At 46.0% G+C, this 19,144-nt stretch overlaps 4 protein-coding genes across 5 annotated transcripts; 1 reads left to right on the top strand and 3 right to left on the bottom strand.

Moving 5' to 3' along the window:
* Positions 1-231: 231 nt before the first annotated feature.
* Positions 232-10,691, top strand: LOC128727713 (transmembrane protein 214). Its single transcript, XM_053821650.1, has 8 exons — positions 232-349; positions 613-1,444; positions 1,988-2,301; positions 2,370-2,515; positions 8,066-8,377; positions 8,464-8,586; positions 8,692-8,822; positions 9,068-10,691. Exons 1-8 carry the CDS (start codon positions 232-234, stop codon positions 9,180-9,182), a joined length of 2,091 nt encoding a protein of 696 aa, XP_053677625.1. The 3' UTR covers positions 9,183-10,691.
* A 71-nt stretch (positions 10,692-10,762) lies between these two features.
* LOC128723558 (uncharacterized) lies at positions 10,763-11,592 on the bottom strand. Of its 2 annotated transcripts, none has more exons than XM_053817313.1 (3): positions 11,558-11,592; positions 11,035-11,255; positions 10,763-10,940 (listed from the first exon to the last, which is right to left on the bottom strand). In XM_053817313.1, the coding sequence occupies exons 2-3, from the start codon at positions 11,245-11,247 to the stop codon at positions 10,848-10,850; spliced, it is 306 nt and encodes a 101-aa protein (XP_053673288.1). In that variant the 5' UTR covers positions 11,248-11,255; positions 11,558-11,592; the 3' UTR covers positions 10,763-10,847. The 2 variants fall into 2 exon arrangements, with proteins under 2 accessions (XP_053673288.1, XP_053673287.1); XM_053817312.1 differs by having other exon boundaries at positions 11,528-11,575.
* Positions 11,593-12,269: 677 nt separating this feature from the next.
* LOC128723770 (uncharacterized) lies at positions 12,270-13,595 on the bottom strand. The gene is made up of 3 exons (XM_053817535.1): positions 12,986-13,595; positions 12,599-12,906; positions 12,270-12,284 (listed from the first exon to the last, which is right to left on the bottom strand). Exons 1-3 carry the CDS (start codon positions 13,593-13,595, stop codon positions 12,270-12,272), a joined length of 933 nt encoding a protein of 310 aa, XP_053673510.1.
* A 318-nt stretch (positions 13,596-13,913) lies between these two features.
* On the bottom strand, positions 13,914-19,144 carry LOC128723577 (myotubularin-related protein 14). The gene is made up of 7 exons (XM_053817332.1): positions 19,058-19,144; positions 17,105-17,660; positions 16,290-17,028; positions 15,892-16,233; positions 15,253-15,363; positions 14,484-14,939; positions 13,914-14,400 (listed from the first exon to the last, which is right to left on the bottom strand). The coding sequence occupies exons 1-7, from the start codon at positions 19,142-19,144 to the stop codon at positions 14,244-14,246; spliced, it is 2,448 nt and encodes an 815-aa protein (XP_053673307.1). The 3' UTR covers positions 13,914-14,243.

Raw genomic sequence — 19,144 nt, 5'->3', positions numbered from 1 at the left:
ACACTATTGTGCTGCTGGGCATGCAAATTCTTCAGCGATAACTTGTGATCGAACTGCAAACTGGTGCCGGTTTATTCGTTTATCTGATCTCCAATCTCAGTGCATTCCGTAGTTTCTTGTGTGCGCTTTATCCTAGACTGTCGGTTGTGTAACAGGACGTTGAATCGCGGTATATAATTTTGTTTGCTTTATTTTATCTTGGCAAAACAATCAAAAAGACTATCCACCATCATGTCTTACGACTGGGAGGTTGTTGGCAAACAGAAAAAACCTCGTAAACAGACGGGTGGCGACAAAAACTCTCAATCCCAGAATGGATCGGAGAACGCTCCAAAAATAGAAGATGCCGGTAAGTTTGGAACAGAAATAGTGATACGTGACAATCGGGACGGCATCGTGCCACTGGTTTTCGCGGTATAGTAACCCATTCCAAACCCGATCGTGCGTATTGCAACCAGGATCGGGTGCGACAGATCGGAAGCTTTGAAGTCGATGGTTCAGTTCATGATTTGCTTCCGTGGACTGCGTACGCACCAGCAGTATCCGTAATCCAACTCTAGTTCTTACCGTGACGATTTCCCGTGCTGTACGAATCTGCGGGTATATTTTTAGTTAACATGGACGAAATTTGTTCGCTGTACGCTGATGTGAAGGACGAGCTGCTGGCAAAATTGTACGGGTTCAAGGATGCGACCGAAAAGATCGACCCGAAGAAAAGTGTCATTGGAACCGGCAATCGAACGGCGACACCTGTGCGTAATCAACAGTCGAACAACAACAAAAACAAATTGAAGGAAAGTGAAACAACTAAACAGCCTGCTAGACGAAAAAAGTTTACATCCTTGGATGCGGCCATCCTTGCCATCAATGAGCCCGATTTGGCCACCCAGCTTGCGATTATAAGCATAAACTACGAAGAAAATCATTTGATGCTGCTAGAGGCGGTAGCTAAGTTACTCACAGATCAGCTATCTGTCTTTGTTCCGGATCCGTTTTTCATGCACAAGCCGGTGGGATATCCGTACAAATCTTTGCCCGGAAAAGTGCGCGCTGTCATTGACAAGTGCATTAGCAAAACGAAAGAGGAAATTGTGAAATATTTCTACGACAATGCTCTTTCTGATATGGCAAATGAAATGTGCAAAAGCAAGCACAACTCCGGCATTGGGTATAGTTTGTTACTACAGGCAATAGCGTTACACTACCCAAAGGCCTGCATAAATAATCTGGCTCGCAACGCCATCCTGCTCGACAGACATCATAGATATAACCCTTCTGTTGGGGCCAGCATACTGTGGACGCTGGGACAAGGCGGTTACAAAGACTTGGACGTAGGGTTGAAAGTGTGGCAAGATATCATGATTCCAATGATGGAGGAAGGCAGCTATAGAACGTTTTTTACTAAATACGTTCTGGAAATCCTTAAAATCCATCAATCCTATCGGTAAGTAAAATTTGGCACCTGTTGGACATTTAAAGTAGTTACAATTTTTCAGTTAAAACTTCTCTTCTGATATATTGCATTCGTCCTTGAGCTTGTGATTTTAGGAATAAAAAATCAGTTCCAAATATCGGTTATGATCACGTTTGATCACCGTTAGATGTCACGAGCTCTTGTCTCTACGGTACTAACGTAAGCCTTAGAACATCAATCTCCCGACAAAGGAGAGATTAATGTGATCCGAGTCTGGCTTTTTATTGGGATCTGTTGCAATGCCGCTGCAGCTGCCCTTTTTGAACCGCAACCTGTTGTCACTGACACGTTACGAAACGGATCACATTTCATTGGCTGGGATACCAAGTTTGGCATTTTTATTGAATGCCAATTCAAAGAGGCCAACGAAGAAAAGTCAAACTGATGGGAGAAAACCATAAATTTTAGCTAAAAACAACTAACCAATCCTTCCGCACGATACGAAAATGATAGTATTAATCGTGTGCAACTATCACCGCATGGGATACCGTGCACTCTTGCGCTTATTTATAGACTCGTTTTAGGAGGCAGCGAGTTCCTCACGATCTTAAGCTCGTTAACGACGCTACCGGGGTCGGTGCTAAGGAAACCATGTCCGGAACTGGACGAAGCGGCCGAACTGCTGGTGCAGCGCTATGTGTTCAGCTCACGAAAGGCGTCCGCTACTTTTGCAATGCTGTTCAAGAACATCTCCTTCATCACGCACCCAACGATAATATATTACGGCCTTGCATTGTGCCTCTTGGAGGACCCGGAAAGTTGTTCCATGTGGCTGAAATTATATCGTCAGAACATGGACACTTCTCGAGCAATACTAAATTATCTTAGTGAGTACGAAGCAAAATGATTTCTTACTCAACCTGATCTCATACATTTTTCTCTCTTTAATTTAAAGATTTTTCAACCCATGAATACTGTAGCAAATTGTTAAGAGAGGTTCACTTCCAGAAGTTTTTATTGGAAGTCGACGAGATAAATCAAGAGCTTTCGCGGTCGGAGAAAATAACTGAAGGACTGGTATTGACTACAGATTTACTAAAGGTAAGATAGTGAATAAGTCGAATTGTTATCTTTCTAGTAGTTAAAACCTCGACGAAAATCACATAATTTCAGTCGTATAAATTTTCTAATAATATTGTAACCAGGTAATATTGTAACCAGGTATTAACTGCATGCCATTTCTATAGTTTTGAAGATATAAAAGAAGCGCATGAATTCGCTTATTTTGAAACCGGTATGAAAACGCCTGCGTTCGATCAAGCTCCAACCAGCTGGTATAAACGATATCCCCATCCGCTTGACATCACTTCGTGCCAACGCGAAAGGCCGATTTGACAACACGACGGTTTGTTCTTACCGCTTCTGCGTCTCTTCCTCTCCGAAGACCCATAAACGCCAGCAATTCGTTCGTTAACAGCTTCTTTCCCACTCCTGCTCGCCGTCTCCCTCTCGCTTCATCAGTTGATTTTCTGCTTGTGCATCGTGAAGCCACGCATTTTGTCGTTGCCGTTTTTCTTCCTCGACGGAAAATAGGTTTTAGCTTGTGTTTAGTGTCACCACCGGTTGCCACGGTCAGTTTCTCGCCTTCCGTTCTGTTCCTTAATCGTTGCCGTTCGTCGGCATTTTCTTATGCGGTGAAATAAGTGCGCTAAGTGGGTCTGTTCGCTTTTTTTTTGTCGCCTTCCTCCGGGGTTAAACAACCGCAAACGCTGACGCGCGTCACGAAAAGGTGCGGCGGTAACGCGGACGTCCCTTCGAAAGTGTGCACTTCCTCGGAACCGTAGAATTTCGACGGATAACCCACATGTCGGCCTGGCCAAGTGTGCGATCCTGATGCGGTCGTAGTGATGCTACCCACCAAAGGGGAGAGAGCGCATGGAACGCGTTCGGTGGTGGTCAACGCCAGGCATGCTCAAACGGAGAAATGCCACGAATATTCGTTCAGCTTTCCAATTTCACGCGCGACCCACGTTTCCTCGCTCCTGAACGGTTTTGTAAGCAGGACACATGGGTGGTGTGGTGGTCATGCCGCCCGTCTGATTGTGGGGCAGGCTCCAGGCTCGACCTGCCCAGTGGCGGCCCTAATTACTTAACTCGTCGGTGGCGAGAATCCATCCTTCCGGCGCGTTGCGACGGAAGGACACGAAGCGGGAGGCAAAAATCGATACATCTCAAACTCCCTTTGCGTTCACCCGCTTACGAGCTCTTAAACAGTACCGTTTCTATTCCATTTATATGAACCCTTTTAACGATTTTTCGTTGTGTATTTTTTTTTTGTGTGTCATTACGAAAAAAACCCAGAAAGTCGATGTGCGAATTGAACTGCTTGAGGAAAAAAAAAAACAAAGACAACGAATCCCTTTCGGCTCGACGGTTCCGACGCGGCAAAAGTTCCTCATTCCGTCAACGTAAAACCTGCACTTTCTACACGCCAGACACCGAAACGCCGGCGCTGGCTAGCGAAGGGGACGGAAGCGGGGAATGGTTCGTGTGTCGAGCGGCCGGTTCTTCTCCTTTTCCCATGCACGTAGCCTCCGGTGCAATCCGTGCTGCATCTATGCACACGAAGAAACGGCCTTCACTCTAGTGTACATGATAACGTGAGAACTAGCGTGTTGATTTCGCCGGTTTCGGCGAGAGATTTCACAATCCCCCATTGTGCGGTGGTTCAGGCTTTCGAAGGAAAGTTTCTTCTTCCGAGCAGTAGATGGGGATCCGACAAAGATTTGTTGCACCGGTTGTTAGACAACATCCACGCACACCAGAAGATGCAGCAAATCCAAGGGGAATGTGCCCAGTGAGATACGTGTGTTATCACTTTCTTTATCGTGTGAGCATAGAAGAGGCGTTGTAACACATCGTGATGATAGCACATGGTGCCCGGGAAGCGAAGGGATGATTTTTACACCAAGTTTGATGCTCTTTCCCGCTCTCTAGAACCACATTCTTTGGCCGTTTCGAACACCACGTATACAGGCGAGTACCGGTTCTGGGGAAGCCACCGCAGGGGGTTGAGATGCGTTCAAATACACCACTACATGGAGATCGTACGAAAATTTCGCGAGACCCATTCAAATACGAAAAAGTGGTGCATTTGTCGAGAAGCCAACTGGTAGCTAAATCACCTCATTTTCATAGGGTTCGTAGGGCTCTAGGCACACACTTTCCAGTGCGCGATCATTCCGCTGCTTTCCATTCCTTCCATTTCTCAAGTATCTGCCTCGTGGGCTACCCGAAAACCTGTCGCAACACCACGCAAGATGTCTCTCGACGATGATCACCACCCGCGGGCTCCGCGGATGACTTCGAAAGGTGAAAGAAAACCCCCACCGAACGTAGTCTGGGAGAGAGCGAGAAGAAGGTACCGTTAAATAATCGACGACCGGCGCGACGAACCTACCAGCAACGTGGTCCGTCGCGGGTTTTCATTTTCTTTTTTTTTCTCCCCGCCTGATTCCATTTGCTCGCTCACGATCGCCGGTGGTTCCCTCCAAGCGGGCAACCGCCACAGCTCATTTGCCAGTGGCCGCCCCGATAATGGCTAATGCCATTACGTGGCCACGCCGAACGTGTCGATGACGTTTGGCACGCAGAAATTGTTCAACCCCTAAACGAGACCTCTTCTACCCTTACGTACACGTGTGTGCGCGTTTCGAAAGTGCAATGGAACACGGTACATTTGCGAGCAATTAAAAGCCAGCCACCCTTAAGTGGTTGTGTCGTCTTCGGTTTCGCCGGATTAGATCGATACCAACGTGTGCCTCTTGATCCTGACCTATCATGTCCTTTGGTGGTGGGTGTCTTATCGTATGCTCTACGAAAGGATTTGAAACGAACGATCGGTTTCTACGGCAGATTAACAGCAGGGGTGCGGCTAAGACTGCGTTATCGCTTAACAACGCGACAAGAACAATATACAGATTTTATTTATTGGCGCTTGTGACCTTTGATATGGGGGGACCAATAAATTGGGCCCGTCCGCTCAAATCTAGATAAGTTTTTTGTTCATTTTTCACCGTTCAACGAACCTTTGCCGGACACACAGCTGACTTCGGACCAGCTGTGGGTTCGTTGCGTGCCCTCAGGGACGTGATGTGGCGCGTTCTGAATGGCCAAGATGCACCTCCGATATTGGTTCGATGGTGCTGGAAACAAACCCCCAGCGGCAGAAAGCTGGCCCCAGGGTGATAAGAGTTCGTCTCGGTTGTTCGCTGCAATCGAACACGGGTGTACCTGAAAGCACTGATAACGTGTGAAAAGCTCCGAGGATATGGTAGCAACACAATCACGCCTGGCAGCTGGCCGTGTGGAAATCACTGGAAGCAAACGTTGCGTTTTGTAAGCAACATTCTATACATTCATGGTTTTTTTTGTGGCAGAGCAAAAATGTCTGAATCCTTCGAAGAAAACGTATTCCTCGATGGTGAGTTCTCATCGGATTTTAACGCATAAGTGTAGGCCACTTCGATGTCGAAACAGCTTTTTTCTTGCTAAAAAGGCAGACTCCGTACGCCGGTGCCAATTGCGATCTTCCGCAGAAAAGGCGTGTGGACACAAGGCTGCGGTTTTGCGTTCCAAAATTGGCCAGAACAAGTATCGGTAAAGCTGCTAGTTGGCGCCCATCTTCGTACCGGTGGGGTTTTGAATTCTGGATCAAGGATGACGAACGAACTTTTAGAAAGGAAGCGGTGGACAAGAGCTGTTCGTTATCGCTTGTAGGTTCGTAAATTTCTTAGACCTGTTTCAGAACAGGCCTGCCTAGCCAGCGTGCTGTTCGCCACGAAACAATGGGAGTCTACTCGTACAACGCAATTGGGAACTGGTAGGCAGAAGTCCAGTACCGGTTTGCGTGTGTGCGTGGCTCACTGGCAACTGCATTAACGTAATTTACGCCCTTGACGTACTTACGTAATGATGTGTAGTAGCCAACAGAGCCCGATTGAGAGAATAGCAACAACAACAAAAACTACGTAAGCTAAGTCAACAAAGATTTTTCCGTCGCCTTGATTCGATTGTTCAATTACGCATCGGATCGACAATGGCTCGAGTCGGTTCATCCGTCTTTTTGCGCATGATCGATCGATTGATCGGCAGGGAAATGATCCTATACGTGATTTGATATAAATAATTTCGCCGTACGCACTTTTACAAGGCCACAGCTGCTTCGTGTCCATTACCGCGTAAAGAAAAATATCCGATGCCGTCATGCCACGTCCTTGTTGTCACATTAGCCGGGAAAACATTACGAATTGATTAAAATTTTGGGCGAATTTGAGCCATTGGTAACTTTCGTTTTGGTACGCGCGCATATTAAAGTTGTAATTAAATGATGTTTTAGTTGAGACAGTGCCTTATAATATTCACATTTCGTGACTTCCGAGTAGACTCATTAACAAACGATTAATGCTGGCAAATAACCCACCAATTGGTGCTTCTTCTTTTCTTCCTGCTGCTACTGCTACTGCTGCATGCCAACGTTGCACCTTCTGCAGCACGCAAAATAAAATCGGGCCATTCGCTCGATAATGCTTGCACAATTGATATAGCATCGCATGGATGGTGTGTATGTGTAGTGCGTTGGCCTCCTTTGTGTGGTGTCGGCGATAGGAGCTGAAAACCTCGCAACGGCGCACGCCGCTTAATCGCCGTCCTTCTGGTGGAGCATGAAGTTCAAGAAACATTCTTCCTCCTTCACTAAAGCATAAGGCACAGAACCATTCAAAAGCGGCACGTCCTGTTTAGATATTTATCGGCTGCGCTGTGGTGATCTTAAATGTGCATTGATTTTGCATTGGTTTGCTGCACAGGTTAGATGGTTTTGTGCGCCAGTTCCATTGCTGAACTTTAGCGAGCCAACACGGCACGCGGAGTAGCGCGCTTTTAGCACGGTATAATAATATCGGCAGCTTCGGAAGTCTTCGAAAACGTCCGGTTATTGTTTCGCGATCGTCGTAAACGTGTGATTTTGGTAATTTTTGGGGAGTCCAACAAAGGTTTCTAAAATCCTGCGCCAGAAGAACTTCGAGAGTGTGTGTGGATGGAATTGTGAGGAGGAAAACAACATATATTAATGTAAAGTTACCTCTCTTCTCTAGCATTTGCATTTCCGTTCCGCTAGTGTTGCATTCCCTTCGTCGTGATTCTACATTCCATACCCTTTTTCGCGTGGGAAGGCTGGCCTCCCGTGCATTCGTGTGTAAAGTGTGTACAAAACTAAGTGTATTGTAAGTGTATTGTATCAGCCCGTCTGCAGTCGTTTTTCCTTGTGCGGTTATTCCATCGTGTTACGAGCGTCCTGTAAAGGTTTGAAGTTTAAAATGGCCTCAAAGTCGTCCGCCGATAAGAAAACCCAGAAACAAAAGCAGCAGCAGCAGCCAAACTCGAACCAAAACCAAAACCAGAAAAAGGTAAAGGCTCGTCAGAGATCCACCCGGGGGAACAGTTCGTTAACGCTTCCGCCGGAAGTAGTGGTGTTGGAGTTTAAGTATATAATTTTTTTGGCAACTTTCGCAACACCAGCTAACGCATTTGGACTATGGCAGATTCAATTGATCTGATAATTTGCTTTTGGTTCGATTTCGACTTTTGTAGGAACTCCAGGGCAAGGGGAAGAAGAAGCAATCGTCGAAGGCCAATAGTAAAGCGTCCTCGTCGGTGACGTCCGTCCTGTGCAGCTTCCTGTTGGCCACATTCCTGCTGTTCGGACTAACGGGAGCCCTCGTCGGATATGACACGTACCGGGCCGGGGGCAAGTTCGAGGCCTCGTTCACCGGACAGACGCTGAAGCAGGCAGGACTGCTGCCGGCGGTACAGGATGCGTGGACCTGCTCGATGAAATACAGCGCCCGTGGCTATAAGTGGGCCGAAGCCAACGTACCGGTGTATTATCAGGCCGCGAGCAAGGTACGGGGGTCCTATTTTATTGCTCTTTTGTCCCCTCTCCCGTGAAGGTTTCCAGATTTAATTGAAATGCGTTCGTCTCGTTGCAGGCACTCGGACCATACGTAGAATTTTCGATAGATTTTAGCAAAGTTCTCTGGAATGGTACCAAGAAGGGCTTCGCCAACGCGAAACTGCTGGTTGAACAGAAGCTGCCAGTGGTGGCCGAATTTGTAAGTATGGAACAATCGAATGCCGTGTGTGTGTTGGCATGAGCTTACGTGTTTGGTGTGATAACCTTCGTTTGCTTCATCATTTTGCTTCCCGCACTATTCCAGGTCGAACAGTATGCGCCAGGACTACCGAAGAAAATCGGCGAAGCCAGCTGCTCATTCTGTGACACCGTGTGCACTTTCGCGTCCAATGCGTACAAGCATACGTACGAGTTCTTCAAGACACAGGTGTTTGTGTAAGTGTGCTTTTGGGTGAGGTAGCTTCAATTGGCACTTTCATTATTGATTCCGATCAGATCATCAACAGCCTTTGCGATCGAATGAATGATACTAATCATATTTCACTGTGAATCCCCCCACATGTGTACTATAGATAGTATCATTCATAGTATAGGCTTGTGCATTAGCTACCTATCCTTTGTTCTCCACACAAGAGAATTAACGTGTTTCTTTTCTTTCTGTCCTTTTTTCTCTTCCACAGTGGGAAACTTTCCATGGAAAGCTTGGGGAAAGCCTTCAACAGTACCCAACAGGTTGCTGCTCAGTACTATAGCTGGTTTAACGATCAGGTGGACTTCTACGCCAAACTCAAGTAGAACGAGTGTCCCACCATCAGTAGCAGCAGCAGGGTCTCTTATTAAAATTTCCGCGACCATCTATTCGACGAGAGAAAGAGCGATTGCTGCGTTTTGTCGTCGAACCCTTGCGGATATAGCTCACCCAGCAGTCGATCGATCGTAGTTTGATCGGTCATACGGCGTTACGTTACCATCATTCATCAATGCAATGCCGTAATTCGTGGAAGGGTAGAAGAGATCTTAGTTTGTGAGATGAGAAGGCAGGAAAAGAGAGGAGGGTGTGGGCGACAGAGTTAGGAAAATGGAAAATGAACCTTTGTTTCTAGCAATAAGAATGGAGTTGAGAAAGAAATGAAAGTAGAGTGTATCGTGCAACACTGTAGAAAACGAGAAAAGTCATACGATCACCAAGAGATGAGGCTGACCGCATTAAGTAACCGTGTGGGGGTAGGGAAACCAAAATCTGAACCTACTCCATTGGTAGTGTAACATCCTAAAACCGCTACCGCAACAGGGTGCGGTGCTCTGTTTTTGGGCATTCGATTGGACCTTTTTGTTTGTAGGAAACTGTTTTTGCGTGTTGATATTGAGAGTTGATGTTTGTCAGTCATCTCCTTCTGTCCCGTTGTGTGTTGTGCGATTGTTTAGTGCTACATTTGACCACAAAATCCGGGGATTATTTGGAGCCGAACGTAATATAAATGTGAATTTGTAAAACAAAACCTTACCACAGCCCTGAGTTAAATGGTAATGTGATCCATTATCTCAACCACCATATTGCTAAGGTGCAGGAAAGCAAACTATAATTCAACATCAGATTCAAAAGCAAAGGAAGCATCAAGAGTGGAATTGCAAGGTGAAAAATTTATGGTAGAACATCAAATTCCAGGTGCGTATTCTTTTTTGAGATCATACTTGTTTCTAATTTAAGATCAATGACCAAACGAGGTCAATAATGTGCAAATTGGATTTGGAAAGACCACTATTCCAGTTCATACTTTATACAATCCCTATTGTGAAAAAATATAAATTATCCCATTAGCCGTACAACAGACCATTAACAAACCATTACAATTTCAACCCACGGGACAGTGCGAGAAATAGATAAAGGAAGAAAAGAAGAGAAAGAGAGAGAAGAAAAGAGACACTAAATAACAATACGATCTTGAAATCGAAATGTAGGTTTATTCCAGTTGCTGACTATCGAACGGATGCATTTTCATTTTGAATCTTTCACACCCTTTGTTTTAAATTATCGGAAGCTTATTACGCTACTAGAAACCCGTAAGGACATATTAAGTGAGAAACATTCTGTAACATTTTGTTTGAGATTTGTCGCAGCAAGAAGAAATTGTAGCAACATTCTGTGGTGTTTTTTATCTGTTCATTTCGGATGCTAGCGGCGCGACGCAATGGTACGCAAGTTATATTAACAAATATGTGTTGTGTATGGTGTGCAAACCGTAACGTGGAAAAGAATAATATCGAAAGTTCGAATAAAAGATGCATGAAAATGAATGAGTTCAATGAAAAATTGTAACCAGCTTATCCTTTTCACGTTGAAGAAATTGCAAGCTATCGGTAGGTGTTTGGGTAGTTCTTCAGTAATGTATTTCAATATTAATTTACAAGGAATAGACGTGTTCCTCTACGGTGCGGGCTGCATCAGCATGCACTCTGGGTCTAGTAAGCATCGACGCGTGGTGGGGGCGCATAGTAATCATCACCCTTACGCTCACCGTTAAATCCCTGTCGATGTCGCTCCAATCGCATGGCCTACAACGAATGCAAAAGAAATCAGTATCAATGTTGGCCACACAACAATCGTACTCTTTGGTTCGCATCCCAATTGGCATCCTTAATCACATACCCGGAATCTGGCGATCTGTTTCGCCATAAACGCACACTCCTGGAAATCAGCGAGCAGATCCGCGCACTTTTTTGCGCCTCGAACAGTGCCGTATGCTTCCAGACAGTCGATAGATGCCATCTCCAGCTCACCGCACTTGTCGTACTGTTGGAAGTTGACCATCGAAGCGGTCAGATCGGTGAATGGCGAACGAAAGAATGGCCCGAGAGACATTTTGCTGACTGCCAGAGGGATCGATTCGAATAACCATGGAACGATAGTAAAATAACGTTTTATAATTGCATGCTTTGCTTCAGTGCTGCTTATATTCGTCCTGTCGAATCATCAAAATAAAACAATTGTGATGTAACGTCAGGCTCCGAGAAGTTCTCAGAGGGTAGATTTTAATTGAAAACACTACTATCAGGATAAAAAACTTAATGCGATATCAAGAAGAAATATTTCATGACTATATACATCTCTTTTGATGTTATCTAAAATAAGAAAAACACACTTGTTCAGTAGTTTAACCAATATTATTCACCTTACAAAACTTGCGAACACAAACGTATGCAGCTATCGCACTGTCTTATAGTCGGAGCTGTCAAGAGTGTCAACCGTGTTGCCAGATGCTTCAGATGTGTTCTAGCTGCCATTACTAGTTGTACTATTGTGAAAGTGAGGCGCCAAAAAGGTTAACTAAAGTAAAATCGCTACGGTGGTGACTAGCTAACAACGTTGCGAAGAAAAATAGATCATAATCTTCAAATAGCATTGTGGACGCTCGAGAAATTGGTACGTAATGTTGCTCGAGAAAAGTTTTACTAACAATCTACTAAACACGCGCGAACATAACGGTAACCGGTGCCGGTACGAAACAAAGATGGAGATCTGGTCGGAAGAGGTGCGTACCTATCACAATCGACTCAGTTGATAAATCATTGAACGTTTAGTTCACAATTAGTTGTACCGATCAGTTTTTAGTTGTTCCTTTAGCTAAACAAAATCTCTATAGTTCTATAACTCAGAAAACGCCTCTGAGACTTCGTCAAAAACTGACGATACCCTCTTACCTACCCGTTTGGGAAGAAGCTGCTCAGAAGCATTTTTTTTGCTCCGCATGTGTGGAAAGATAATAGAGAACCCGTTAACGTGATGATATCTGTGAGTTGTACAATTGGTTCAGTGTGGTGCAGTGAAAAAGACGCACCAGATTGCGGTAAATTGGTCATGTCTTTAAAATGGCTGCTGACTACCTAATACGTAACGTGCTTGAACATGAATATAGAGAAAGGAGTATGAAAGGATTAGAGATTAGCCAACGACGGTAGCAGATCGAGCGTGGTTCTGTTTTCCCCTACAGCCACCATGCAGTTTCAGCGTCTTGTAAGTAATTTTTTTTGATTTATATTTTCAAATTTTTTTTTAAATTTATTATCAAATTTCATCATGTTTTCGCTATTTTAGAATGATTCATAATTGCTATAGTAATTGGGAAAATTTTTCGAAAATTCGTAATTCTTCTGCTAATTGTATGGTTTTTTGTAGGGCTGATATCTCTTCCTGTTATCAACCGCGTACGGACCTCTTCTAGTATCTTCGTTGGTATATCGATAATATCTAGTTTTGTAGTCGTTTCTGCCAGAGCTTTCAGCGTTATGTTGATCATATCTTTTTTTATAATCGTTTCTGTCTGAAGCACTGTCAGAATCTCCTTTGCTATATTGATCATATCTTTTTGTATAATCGCTTCTATATGAACAATTATCAGACTCTTCGTCAGTATGCCGAATATAGCTGCTTTTGAAATTGTTTCTGTCTGATCGTTGCCTGTCATACAAATTATGATAGCTAGCATGCTGTGTTGCACGAACGTTGTCTCGATCATCGTTTCTGTGAGATTTTTTCAAATGGCGCCTTTCTGAAACGTCATCGTATTCCGGCATAGAAACAGTTCGAGACGCTCTGGAACTTGAATCGTGAGTCATTTCTGCTTGTTCACAATTGTTGCTCTGGTCCGGTTCGTTTCCTTGAAAGCTTTTATCATAGACCGAATCAAATTCTAGCTTTATCTTGGTGTTTTGGCTTGGTGATTCGTTTTGCATTTCTTGCCGCATCAGAGCGGCTTCTACGCTTTTACCGACAAATTGGTTCGGATTCGGCACGATGAAGCTCTTGCTTTCCAGTTTTTTCATACGGCAATTATTTAATGGATCGTACGCTTGATAGGAATAATCATCCCAACATTCGCTGTCATCCTGTAGCGTTTTTTTCCCGGTAGTATTTTTTCCGGAATCACCGGTGTTTATGATCGGATGTTCGGCCCCATCGGTTTCGTGCGAAATGTGATTGGCAGCCATTGTGGCCACATTATATCTGTACACGTCGAATTCGGCTCGGCTTGGGCAAGTGCGCACGTGTTCCTTCAGCTTTTCCTCCTTCATCAGATGGGATGCGTTCAGCGGACATCGTGCTAGTTTGATATCTGGATTCTGCCGTTGGCATTTCACGATATGCAATGGAAACGATTTGGCCGACACGTGATGCGACCGATCGAAGGGACATTCCTTTAGTTCGGACATACTAAACGCTAACTATGCAAAAACGGAGAGTGCCGGTCTTATAGCGGTGGATTCAATTTGCTTACTGTTGAATTTTTTGGCATTCGTAAATAGCAAATCAAATCGAGCCAGTGCTGCCAAATCATTCGAAATTTTTTGATTTTGTAACATAGTTAAATTTAAATATTCGTTATTCTGTTACTTAAAAAAAATCTTAAAATAGCAAGGTGAAAAGTTATATCTTTCATCACTTATTCTTTTATCAATTCAACACAACATAGAACATTGTCTGCAGTCAAAGTTTTGCACTTTATTTGAACAAAACAACAACTCTCCCGCTGTAGGGAAGGGGTGCAAACACTTCACCTGAGTTACACGCGCATTTTGCTTACTAGGATATTATACAAAAATCCAAAAAAAAAGAGAAAATAGTTAACAAATTAAAAAGAAAACTCAATTCAATTCCAACAATGTGGAAGACTCTTGCTTCTACATCCCCCTTACATCTCCTTCATCACTCCTCGGTGACTCGTGTTCAAGGCGCTCGTGGAAGCAAGTCGAATCGAACGGTTGGTATCCTCTTGGTTTGGCTCGGCGTTATTCCCTTCTATTTACTGCTGACTGGGGTTTTCGCACTGGTGCACGAACCTCGGTTGGATTTGGGTTTTTTTACACCGAAGTCCGATGGGCAAGTCCCACCTTTTCCGCAAAGTTCCCGAGCAGACTCCCAAGGGCGGAATCCGGCACCGATTTGAATTTGAATGCAATGGTCGAGTAGTAACAGTTGTAGAAGAGTGTTCGCACTTGATTTAACCGTTCACGGCGCCTAAAAGGTAGATAAGAAAAAGGTAGATTAAGCGAATGACAATCTGTTCAAAAAACGAACTCCTTCGTCCGTCGTGGACTTACATGGCGTAATAATCGTGACTATAAGACAAGCTGAAACAGTCATCGTCCAGTATCGTGCAGCAGCTGGAATCCTGCGAATGCTGCTGCTGATGCAACTGGGAAGCAGGTATATGTCCCGGCCCGTGATGATGGTGCTGGGAATTTGCGTTGGGAGTCGTGGCCGTCGTATCCGTGGCATACGCGACAGGAATCGGGGCGTGATTGTTTCCGTACAGATGGCTATATACAGGGTGGAACTGTGGCTGATGGTTTCCAGGCGCCTGGTGGTGATGATGATGGTGGTGATGGTGATGATGGGGATGATGCTGGGCAGTTTGGTTCAGTTCCGTTGCGGAGTCGGTACTTCGCAGGCTTCCGGTTCCAGAAATCATTTGCCAGCTGCCTACGGACAGGGACGAGGTAGATTCCTGCCGCTGTCTTAACCTACTCGCCACCGGCACCGAGACTGGACTAGTTCTGGAAGGGCGGATGAAGGATCGATCGAGCGATGGAGTTAGTCAGAGCATACAAGAGTCACACGATCGATTGGTAGGGGAAAACAAAACACCAAAACGCAAGCTCAAGCAAATTACATCCACTGATGTAAGCTAACCGCTTAATTTAGCTCCTAGTAAGCCCACAAAGCGATCGAAAAAAATGTAACCCACAAACGAAGGAAGCAAACAAAACGGACATTATCTGGTCCTACAACAGCTTCTACGCATAGGAATATAAGCCCGTAAAACGTCGCATGGGAGTAGGAGTTTTGGGGAAAATGAAAACTACTAACCTTTTCGTTTGTGGCGACCAAGCGCAATGATTACTGAGATTAGTAGTACTATCGTTCGATATGCATCCAATACTGCTATTACTATCGTGACTATGCGCTAACCAGCCATTGCTGTCGGGAAAGGAACGTGTTCGGGTGGGTATTATAATGGTTTGCAGGTAATTCAACCGGTAAGGATAACGTGGGCAAAAGAGGGGTATCGGAACGTAGTGGGTCGGATGGGAGGGGGGAAAGAAGAATAAATATAAAAAAGAGGCGCGATAAAATATGTGTGAAAGCGTTAGGATAGTATATACGGATAGTAGAAATGAATTGCGTAATACTGCATGAGCCTAGTTGATGGAGCATTTGCTAAGAGAGCGAGAGTATTTCAAAACTATTCAGAACTGTTTAACCATCATGCATCGGGACTGATTCAATTGATCTACTAATGAGCAGATGCTTGAGATACTCTAAACAGGTTTAGATAAAACACTCAACTGAACACTGGAAGTGTGACAACAAAACCAACTCAATATTTCAGAATTGAAACAACTAAAAAAGCGTTACAAAATGTTTCGCACGTGGCAAATGTAATCGCTCTCTTTCATGAACCTATCCCTGGTAAGGCTAGCTAAAACGCAATTCTTGTTCTCTTACCCGTTGCTGGCGTTTAAATTGTCGTCGTGCGGATTGTGTACACCAACAATCGGACGGCTACCGCTCGTAGCGTGAAGGCAGTCGGTGTTGTGAATATTGGAACCACCGATCGTCACGTTGATCCCACTCGAGGCACTGATTGCGCCATTTCCACCGATGCTGATGCACGTTTGGGTATCATGTTGGGAGGAGCTTCGACCGCTTAAGCAACTGCAGGTCGAGTTGAGTGAAATGCTCGAACCTCTACTTTCCCCGTCGAGTAGTATGCCATCGAGCATCGATTCGCTGTCGGTCCGGATCACGCCTATGCTGCTGCTACCGCTGCTGTGTTTGCTTTTATACCTGCAACGAAGGACAGTTTTTAGGCTTTGCACTCACTGTCATGATCCGCGACTTACCGTTGTCCTAAAATGCTGTACTCATCCTCCGCGATGTACTTTAACGCATAGAAGCAGAAGAAAAATATCACCTCGCCCTTGTTCAGTCGATCGGGTAGGTTGTGACCGAACAGGAGCCAATCGTAGGCGATGGTAAAATAAAGGATCTGAGCCGCACTGAGCGATTGGTGAATCGCGCCATCCGCCCACAGCGACAGCCGTAGCAAGGATACGAACAATGGTGTCCGATCCCATCCACTGATGCAGTGTATCAGCAACCCCGAACTGCTGTCCTGGAGGTACCGCAGCAGCAACTTCAGATAGTTTTGTGTGATCTTCACCAGATCCCAATCCTTGTAGTTATCCCAATCGATCTGTAATTGCGCCGACACGGTATCATCCGGGACGCCAATGCTTGCGTCGACGTGGGCTTGGGACCAATCGAAAACGAGCCCCTCACCGGAGTAGTTATTGTCACGGTAGTCCCGGAAAAACTCGCATCCCGGATATGGTAGCGAAACGATCTTGAACTCGGCGTAACGCTTCTCCTTGTCGACCTTCTCGGACGACGTTACGTTCATGCCAAACTTGACCTTTTTCTTTTCCACCATAAAGTCTACGATCGTGCCGACGTTTAGCGTCTTCAGCAGCTTGATGTCCTGGCTGCGTACGCGATCGAACAACTGCCAGTCACTGTTGGTGATCGGTTCCTCGAACGTGTCCTCCGGCAGGGACGTTTCACGCGCCTCGTACGCTTCCTCTGTAAGGGAAAAAAGGGATATCATGAATGTCTAGGGCCGTCACTAAACCCGTGCAAAGGTGTACAAGCCTATTACCATCTAGCGTCGGTGAGGTAGCTGCTGAGTCTAGGCTATAGAAGAGGTAGTCCAATCCGGAACGCCCATAAATCTCCGGTCCACCGGATAGCGTCGCCGAACGGCAGATGTATTTGCCCTTGTACAGGATAACGGGCAACGGAAACCTCGCCCTACAGCGGGCAAACCGGGCTTTATTAATTAAATCTCGAAGCTTATTGCCGTCGTACGATGTCTCGTAGATGGTTTGCTGGCCAGGCGCCGATGGAGTGGATGGTGCAGAAGATGGATGCTGCTGCTGCAGGTTGGCAGGAGCGGGCTGATGTTGATTAGGCACGTCGCCGGTAAGGTTGCCGGAACGGGCGAGAAAATCGTTAAGGCTAGCGTACCCATTGTTGGGTCCGGCCGCCGGTGCCTGAGTATTTCCTGAGCTGCTCGAGAGATTCCGGTACTCGTACTCCGGTATCAGCAGGGTGCTGGGATAGTGCGAGGAAAGCTCACCAGTGCTGTTGCTGATCTCGATCACGCTGTAGTCCTGCTGCAATAGTACGTTACACCGGTGCATAACGTCATTGCCCTGAAAGTGGAGAAGACGTTACGGTCGGTTAAGTGTGCGGTTGATTAGCGTTTTGTGAATTGCTTTCACGACGGAGGGCTTCTTGTTTATTTGCCGCTATTATGACGCGTTCACACATCACCCATAGCAACCATTCATCATGCGGCCAAATATGAGACTAATTTTTTGTTTACACACTTGACACTCGTTCCGAGAGCCGAAGCGAGCTTGATTTCGTTGCGTAGTAAACAAAGTCCAGAATAACGCCCTTCTCTTTCACTGTCAACAACAAAGCTTTAATAACACCGCGTGGGGGCATCATGGCATCCGTCCTCCGTCCTCTTTGGGTGGGTGGAGTTTTTGCAACGTTTTATTCAATCTAAAAATATCATTGCGCCCCTGCCCGTCCGCGCTATCCTAAATAGGAGATTTATCAAAGCTCGCCACCCACCGGTGGGTGGAAAATACGAAAACAGGCGAAAGGATGCCAAGAGGGACTGGCTCGGATAAAAATAGCATCCTTTCGTACGGCGATGGATATCCCCCCTTTCCCGTGGTCACGTCCTGGCCACGCGATACACAAAGCATCACAGCCGCATTTGTGTGTTTCCGCCCTCGAACATTGTCTTCACGTGTGGGTTTACGACGGTCGTTTCCGCGTGCGATTTTCCCATGTGGCGCTGGATCGAGTGCGCGCACGCGGTTATTACTTAAGCGCGTAGTAAATACGCCTGCCTGTCTGCTGTGGGCCCGAGGTGGTTGCGCGCATACCAACGTGTCAAACTAGACGGTTTTGGTTTGTGTACGAACGCGTATGTCTTACGCTGGCCTGTCTTGATCGCGGGGAGTCACGCGAGCCAGGCAGGAATGAGGGGTGATGTTTAGCGGGGCAGGGTGTGGGGCGTATTTTGATGTTATTTGAGAGCTGCTACCGCTATTCCCGTGGGATCACCAACACACTCGCGCGAACGTGCGCATCGTGGCGCTGGGAGGTTCCGCGCGCTGTCCGATGGGTGGCGCCAGCCAGAAGACCTTCACGTGAACGTGTGGAGGGCTTATCGCGCGAAGGACACCAAAAAAAAGGTGCACATGTAGCACCGGACGTGGAATGGGGGGGGGGTGGTGCAGTGGAGCTCTCAGAGGCGAGACCTCACTTTTTAACGTCAACGTCACGCGGAATGTGGGTGAATAGGTTACGGTTTCTTCGTGAAATCTTTATCCCTCGTGCAATCCCGCAGGCTACTACTACTGCTACTAATACACCCACTGCCAGGTTGGTACTACACTCTCCGCACGCCTCAATTGCGAAACCACCGTCCATCATTCATGCCCTTGGGGCCCGACGGAGACGGAACTCTCGATGTTGGCGATGACTTCTTTTCCCCTCCCCCTCTCCGACAACCCACACTCACACGTACATTTTCACAATCCTTCGCGCGGTACATGTTCTTGGCGAAGTATTCCAGTAACGATTGGATGTCCTGCGGTAGAATTTCGCAATTCAT

This window comes from Anopheles nili, chromosome 3 (genome assembly GCF_943737925.1).
Source record: "Anopheles nili chromosome 3, idAnoNiliSN_F5_01, whole genome shotgun sequence".
Classification (NCBI taxonomy): domain Eukaryota; kingdom Metazoa; phylum Arthropoda; class Insecta; order Diptera; family Culicidae; genus Anopheles; species Anopheles nili.
This window is presented reverse-complemented; position numbering and strand designations above follow the sequence as displayed.